Source organism: Amblyomma americanum, chromosome 1 (genome assembly GCF_052857255.1).
Source record: "Amblyomma americanum isolate KBUSLIRL-KWMA chromosome 1, ASM5285725v1, whole genome shotgun sequence".
Taxonomy (NCBI): Eukaryota; Metazoa; Arthropoda; class Arachnida; order Ixodida; family Ixodidae; genus Amblyomma; species Amblyomma americanum.
In genome coordinates, this window is record NC_135497.1 from 295,057,871 (window position 1) to 295,066,287 (window position 8,417).

An 8,417-nucleotide genomic window follows, 5' to 3' on the forward strand; every position below is an offset into this window, starting at 1 on the left:
GGAATCAAACTCAAGGTGGACCTCCTCGGAGCCACCTTGCTAATGCTTGCTATATATGCTGGCTAATGCTTGGAACGACGTGAAGAAAAGCACAATTGTGAACTGCTTCCGCAAAGCAGGCTTTGTGGTAGCTGCAGACGATGGATGTCTTGACAGTGAAGACGATGACGCTGGATGCCTGGACAGCGAATTTCGTGAGCTCGGCATTCCCGGGCGCCATCCCAGGTGGCGTTACAGCACACGATTTCGTCAGCGCTGACGACGGCGTGCAAGCTGTAGCGGATCGCACTGATGCGGAGATTGTGGCTGACGTCATGGGTGACGAGGATGCAGGCTCGAGCAGCGGCGAAGGTTCTGACGAAGAGGACCAACCACCATGCACTGCAGCTGAACTTGCATCAGCTTTCAGCGTCATTCGCAGCAGTTGTGGCACAATGGAAGGGAGCTGGCCTTTCTCATTTTGACACTGTCAACAAGCTTGAGGACAGCTTAGTGAACTTGATGGTGCAGAAGAAAAAGCAAGCAAAGGTCAGGTTTTTTTCTTCCGAAATAAAGTGTTCTGGTCATCGTGCTGTGTTTTTGTTTCTTTGCACGCCTTTGAGGCACAGATGGGTAAGTTCCCGTTAGTCACGACATCGGGAAACTGCCTTGAGGTGTGTGGAGTTGTTAGAGAAGCGTTTGACGTGCATATTTTATATTTCGAATTATCAATATATCGAACTATTTCGCGATCCCCCTCGAGTTTGATATATCCGGGATCGACTGTATTTTGGTGCGTTTCGAGTTCTAGCAAATAGATGGGCCAGGCACGTATTGCGCTGCCACATGTCACCTTTGACTTCTCGAGGTCTTTATGAGGGTCAGGGTTAAAAACGTAAGAGGTAAAACAAAGTGCAGGATGTGGGCAGTTGCACTACTTGAGTCACGGTACAATGAGAGATGTTGATCGGCCATTGTGGCGAGCACGCAGCTAAAAGGCACAGACTCGTAACAATGCGATCACAAGGACAGCAGTCAGAAGCACAGGGCGCATACTACCCGCCGCTCGCCCAAACCACCTTAGACTCCACAAATATGTTGGCTCTGCATATAGGTCGACCCCCAACTTTGGATGGTCATTTCTCTGAGTACAGGTCGACTTATATGCAACGGTACTTGAAGTACGTATTCAGGCCTGCGCCAGCGGGGCAAATGCAAGTGCGCATTTCGGCAGTCCGCAAGCTGTAGCATACACCGGTTTTCGTGCTGGGACTACTGGGGCTGGGGCACTTAACATATTAAGCATCGACATTGCTCTGCAGCACTGCCTTGCGGCTCCGGGTGGCTGTCGCTTCACCATTTTGCGGTGAAGTTGGAAGTGGGCATTCCCACATAACACCCCTGATCTACAAATTAACTGGGCTGGTGCAGTTCGTCGCTTCAAAATGTCCAGTCAGAAATTCTTCAAATTATCCAGGTTTTTGAATGATCAAGGTTTTACTGTATTTTTACTTGCTAAATAAGAAAACTGCTACTCCTGTTGCAGTCACAGCTGATACATTACTTGTGTTCACCCTGCAGGTTTGAAGTGCAGTGTTGTGGGTTGAGGCAGTTCTGCGATGTCTCGGTAGAAATGGCAAAGTGTGGCCATTTGTCATTGTTAGTGTATGAATTCTTTTTGCTCACAAGTGGTAGAGTAAAGTTCAAGAAATGTCCTTGGATTAAGCAGTTCAATTTTTCAAGAAAATTCATTTCCTAGTGTATTTGTGTGCATTGCGAGTGTTGCCAAAGCATGCATGTTTCATAGCAGTTGCTTTAGTTGATGCGCAATTCTATTCTTTTCCAGGAGGAAGTTATGGTGGTTCCATGGGAGGAAATATGATGGGTGGAAACAACTACACTTCATTCTGAACTGTTTCACTGACTGATGACATCGATCATTTTCATTTTGTACTGTATAAAAGTGTATCAGATACAGTAGAACCTCGATTATACTACTTTCAGGGGACCGCACGATACTGTCGTATAATTCGGGCGTCGTATAATCGAAAATCTTGTACAAGTGACTCTAATAAACACGTCCGCTACTGTGGCTTTCAAAAATTAATATAAGTTCTTTACTTCATGCCTTATAAAAGCATCCGTTTTCGTTCTGCAAGAATTAGAGACCGTGCGAAGCCAGGCTTTTTTCGATGTCGAAGAGGAGGCTTTAGATGAGGTATGCGTGCGCTCCTGTGCTCTATATAATATTCGCCCGCAAAGTGAATGCACAGGCAGCATGCTTTCTGCAGCGATGTGCGACTTGCTGGGTGACAGCCCACTGCTCGCTCAGTGTCACTAGGCCTGACGTGCTCCACACCGAAGCCGCAGCAGGAAGTGCTTTCGAACTAGCCGCCGATGATCGTAGAAGTGTCTAATGTTGTTGCCTGTACAATAATTTCATGCTGGTATGAACATACAATTTTTTCCCTAACGATTTCGTCACCGAAGCATGCGAAAAACGAGCCAGGTGAGCCACGGGTCACACGTGCGGAGTCCTGACTCCGAGCCGTCGGCAGAACAGTCATTACATGCTATCGTGCGCTCGATGGCATCATTGTGCGCGCATCTTTGTCTTGATTCCAATCTGGAGCCAGCTTGGTTCATGTCACGTCTGCCAGTAAAGTGCTCCGCCAGCATCTCTCATTCCGGGTGGTTCCTGCCAGCTGTCATACGAAGCGGGGCGGGCATATTTTTCTGTCATATAATCGAGGCTTTTAATGCATTAATACTATGGGAGATTCGCTGGGCCCGCGCCAATTCATCATAAAATGTGGATTGTCACATGAATGGGGGACGCATAATCGGGGTTCTACTGTAAACTGCCAGTTGTGTCAAACTGATTAACCTCCGTGCATGCGTAAATAAATCTAAAAAAAGTGCTGCAGTGTTTGTCATTTTCTGAGGGGGTAATGGTTTCAGGTTATCTAAAGCAAAAATAGGTTCCTTGTACACTGTAGTCAAACTCCTGAGGAAATCCTTGGCAAGAGTTGCATTATTGGTGGTAATATAGAGTAATATGTGGTACTTAAAGGTTATGTCAGGGTAAGACCAAAATAATACTTATTTTTGAGACTGCTTTGATCATGGAAAGTTGCAATTCATACCATGATGCTGCAGTTTAGTCCAGTGTGAGAATGATGTATACAGCACACATGCACAGGTTGCTGTTAGTCTATGCTGTCAACCGAGCACATTTATTTTTTGCCGCTTACCGTCTGCACCAGAACCAGGTGTTCCAGTCCTGTTTGGGACATGGTTTTGCTCCATTTTGATGCTACGGAGCATGCTCTTTTTTTTGCACCAATTAGAGGAATCGTGCTACAGATTTGGCCATCGAGAGCTTGTGCTGTGTAGTGCAGAAAGAAGGCAGCACTCCCCCACTTGCACTCTCGTCCCCTAACGGAGGCCAAAATTCTGGGACCGTGGCAGGAATGCCATCAAGAAACTCCTTAAATATTTAAGAGCCACTGGCTTGTGCGCCAGACTGTGAGCGTCCTTTGGTTTTATGTATCTCGGACACACTCCATTCACACAGCGGACTGAACTTTCTTCTCTCTTCTGTTCCCTTTTCCCCTCCTCATGCTTAGAGTAGTCAACTGGGCATTTCCTGCATGGTTAACCGCCCTGCCTTTTCCTGTCTTCTGTCTTGTTCCCGTTAGAGGTTGAGGTGTTCTAGTGTAAGAAGAAAACTGCTTGCATGCGTCTGTAATGACCGTCATGTGAAATTCGAACTACACAACAACCTAGATGCCTTCCAAAAGGATTTTTTTTTTAAAGCCATGATCTGTGCAAACTAAACAACACTGGACGAGCTGCCGCGGTGGCTCGGTGGTTATGACGCTCGGCTGCCGACCCGAAGACATAGGTTCGATCCCGGCTGCAGTGGTCGAATTTCGATAGAGGCGAAATTCTAGAGGCCCGTGTACTGTGCGATGTTAGTGCACGTTAAAGAACCCCACGTGGTTGAAATTATCCGGAGCCCTTCACTACGGCGTCCCTCATAGCCCGAGTTGCTTTGGGACCAAACCACAACACGGGACAAGCGCAGCGGTGCGTTCGTTTTGTTTTCGCAAGTTGTTTGCACCGCTGCGGCGATCTGAGCCCATCAGAATTCCGTGCGCTGCAAAACGTTCTTCCGCTGCCGATCCCTGAAAAGAAAATAGCACCAGTGCTGAGCAGCTGCGCGCAGGAGATTCGGCCAACTCGGTGGACGCCATGTTAGCGAATGGTGGTGCACCACTTCCCAGCAAGCTAGGGTGGCTGGATGCCCGCCCATCGAGGCACCCTACAGCAACCCTCTGCAATGCTGTGTTCGTGCATGCTTTCTCTGCTAATTTAATCAGTGAATGAAACGCTCGCTGTACTTTCACTACACCGTGCTGAACTAACTGTTCAGTTATTGCAATAATTGTTCGAAAAGTAGCCACTACACTGGTCAGATATTTGAGGGACTATTTGTGATTTTCCTTGGCCCTGGTTGGACGAGAGAGCTCAACCTTTCACGGTGCTGCAAACAACTTGTGAGCTGAAGGTTGCGCAAGGTCCTTGCTGCTATAGCGTTGCGGCGCCGGCCATCTAGACATATGTACACATAACTTTAAGGATTGCAATGTTGATGGAAAGTAATTTAGCAGAGCTAGGCCCTTACATCACCTTTTTTTGAAGCCTGAAGCGAGGGCTACGCCATGCGAGTCAGCCACCAACCAGGGAGCCCGCAGCCGAGCTGTTGTATGGATATTTTCGTGAAGTTGTCCAAGCAACCCATTTTTTATGTGCCTGATTCTCAGTGAAATAATTAACCACTTTCATGAGACAACGCTTTACAGAGGTTTTGTTGAAGTAGCCTCGCCCGTTCCCGCGTACCAGTCATTATTCTCTTTTGGACCGGAAAAAATGTATTGAAACGCGTAAAACGAATGCCTGTACAGCCTCCTGTGAAAACATTCTTCTTTAACCTACATGTTGAGGTTCTACCCGTAAATGCATGAATGGGGTAAAAAAATTTTTGTACCGTGGGATGTTAATTGTGTTGTATGCAGAAAGCCAGAGACTGTTGAACATTTATGTATGGACTGTTGGGATGGGGTTTTTTTTAGACGTTTTGCAGCGAACTTTGCAGAATGATTTTCCCTTAGATTTCCATGGTATTCGGTTTTTGGCATTTGAAAGTGATGTTCTATATTTTATGCTAATACTGTTTGGTTTACATAACGTGGGAACCCCGAATGGATGTTTTCAATGCTGATGTTCATGTTGGAGATATTCACGAGTATTTTGATGATTCTATTCGCCAAATCATAGGTGTTTTGAAAACTGAACCTTGTGTACCTGGGTGTATTAGTGTACCGCGGAAAGTGACAAACTTGAACCATTTTAGGCGATGGCGTACACAGCTCGTTTGGTCGAAAAGCCGTCTGCGTAGTAGTAGTCTGCACCACGTGTCAGAAATAATAGGGTGCTGCGTAAAAAATCTTATCATGGTAATTTGTGGTTCTAGGGATGATTGATTGGTGTGTGATAGGTGCTGGAGAGTTAATGAAATCATAATTAACTGATTAATTAAAGAACTGGAAAAATGAAGGTTCAAAGGTGTAATAATGCTCAGAATCAAATTCCAGTGCTTGATGCTCTTCGAGAAAGCTTAGTGTGTAATTGATCAATTATGTTAAACAAAAAATGAATGTGTTCAAACAAAGGTGCCAAACTGCTCAAAACGGGAGCCTAACCAACTACACATCGCGTCATGCTCTTAAGGCGGAGCTTAAATGTCCGCACCAATTTTTTGCCAGTTGCCTGTAAACTGACTCCCGTGGCCGATTTGTCCAGTGTGTATTTTGTTTTGTGAAGTAAAAATGAGAAAAAAAGGTTGTGTATGCCACAATAGATTAGCACCACATTTTTCATACGAAAGACAGCAGTTCAAATCACATTGGGAGTAATTTCTTACCTTTTTATTAAAAAAAAGAGCGGGTAAACGATTTAGCATCTTCCGTGGGTGTGTTACCTTTTAGGTTGCAATCCTTGATCCTTTGTAGTTAAATTCACCGTTTAAAATGCTGTGAGGTGAGCTGCGAGCTGTAGAGTACTGTACTGTTGAGAGAACGGAATTACGACTCTGCAGTGCCACAAATCAATGAAATGTTCTACATGGGTGCTGTCTGCGGCAACGCGACAGTCTGTGTGGCGAGCCTCACAGCTGCACAGTCTGCAATGCAAGGGGGCTCAAACGTTCCAACTGCCACGCAACTTATGATGCCTTCAATAAAACGGAGAGTTGAGTGAGTTGGTACATACTGCTGGGAATAACAGCGCTGAGACGAGGGACAAAGAAGGAAGAAGTTGTGTAGACAAAGCTATAAGAGTAACTTGGGTGTCAATACAAAACGCATCTTCAGATATGTGGATGATTATCTTGTTTTTCTGGAATACGATGACTTCAATAGGCAGGTCGATAAGGTGTTAAAAGATTTTTGACGAAAGCTGACATAGCCTAACTTTCACCTTTGAAAAACCTCAAGGGAATGAGCTACAATTTTTAGATATTAGATTGGCAACCAAGCCAGATCACGTGTGCTGGTCCTTCCTACAGAAATCAGAAAAGCCTTTGCTCAGTTTTCGTTCGGCGCATTCGAAGGTAGTGAAATGTGGCATAGCAGTTTCTTGCCTTGGTGCTGCGCTGCCATTGCCAAGTCATGCGTGCATGGTATCAGCACAAGCTTTAATCATCAGGTTCAGAGGCTAACAATTGCCGGCTTTCCAGACGATGTTTTAGTACTTGCTTGCAGTAAGATAGTTAAAAAGGTCAAAAGGGGGGTATTTCGGGAACCTTCACAAAAAGATAAAAATAAAATTGCTGTTCTACCGTACATTCACCAAATGTCACACCGTTTGAAGCAAGTGGGCTGCAGATATGATGTTTTATTTTCTGCACCAAAAAAGCTCGGCAAATTATGTGCCATTGTAGATAGAAAGGCCAGGGAAGAGGAAAAGAAACGAAGAAAAACTAAAAGAGGGTGCCTGAGGTTTGTCCCTTGTGCTGAAGGGGTTGTGTATGAAGTGCCATTCACGTGCAGGAAGACCTATATAGGTCAAACAGGAAGGTGCTTGAATACCCGCCTACGAGACCACAACACTTCTTTGAAAGGGGCCCCGTCCTCAAATCTGGCTTTACATTACAGGAACTGTCCCCGGAATAACCAACCTGATTCTTCTGAAAAATCATGTACACCCATTTTTAATAAAACGATTCCTGTACAAACACAAAGATAAACTAACAAGGGAAATCAGTGAAGCGTTTCATAAAAACATTGACTCATGCGTGAGCATCCCCTCTGTAACAGGTCATGACTGTGAACTAATGTATCTGGATTCAAGTGATTGATTTATCACTGTGGCTTTTGGTGTTCCGCACGCGCCCGTGGTTGTCAAAGGAGTATATTTTGCATACTGAAGAAGTTTGCGCGGAACAACGAGGACAAGCGAGACAAAGACGAGCGCTACTCACAACTGAAAGTTTATTCCAGACAATGCTCGAATAAATAGTGAAACCAACAAGAACAAAAACAAACAAACGTCATGAACACCACAAGTTACCCCGTGAATCCCAATGATTTGGTTAAAAACATACTCCCTATCAGAGAAGCGGACGGAAGTCTGACTAATGCACTTATCGCCACTGATGCGCATATGAAAGGCTTCCATGAGCTCACGCGTGAGTTGCTCACTGTGCCTGAATAGGATGGTCGTTTTCTCAAAAAGCGGTTTACACTGGATTTTTCCTTGTCATTTGTACTCCACGTGCGGCAATGTTTTAAGAGGTTATCAAAAGAATCTCCCCCGAGCAATCTTCGGTGTTCTCCTAATCTCTCGTTGACACATCGTCCAGTTTTGCCGATGTATAGTGCGCCACACGACAACGGCAATCTGTACACAACCCCCCTAGCACAGGTAACGAACGGGGCTTTGTGTTTGATGCTGTATTCATTTCTTGTTTTTCGTACCGTTCTTTCGCCTCCTTCTTCCATCCGGTTGTGCACCTGTGAACAGATTGCTCCCAACTGCCGAGGGGCGGAAAACACAATCGGAATTTGATAACGCCCAGCAACATTTTTCAGTCCATGCGCCAATCTGTGCACATATGGTATGACTGCAAAATTTCGACGCTCTGTTTCCCGGAGTTTAGGTCGCGACCCATCCTTGATCCACCTTACCATTCTTCCACAAGCTTCCACTATTATATGCTGAGGGTACCCGCTTTCTTTCAGCCTCTTCACCAGGGACTCGATGCTTTCCTTGATAGCATGTGAGCAAGACTTGGTGATGGCCGCTTTCAGACAGGAAGTGACTATCCCATTCTTTGACTTTGGAATGACCGGATGAATAATCAAGCAACGCTT

General features: G+C 45.5%; 1 protein-coding gene across 2 annotated transcripts in view; it reads left to right on the plus strand.

The window, feature by feature from the left end:
• Positions 1-2,900, plus strand: part of LOC144115252 (heterogeneous nuclear ribonucleoprotein F-like) — a 40,613-nt gene extending 37,713 nt beyond the window's left edge. For both annotated transcript variants that reach the window (XM_077649550.1, XM_077649551.1), the window contains exon 11: positions 1,826-2,900. In XM_077649550.1, the coding sequence (XP_077505676.1) occupies positions 1,826-1,890 (65 nt within the window). In that variant the 3' untranslated portion in view covers positions 1,891-2,900. The remainder of the gene's footprint in view (positions 1-1,825) is intronic.
• The last annotated feature ends 5,517 nt before the right edge of the window (positions 2,901-8,417 follow it).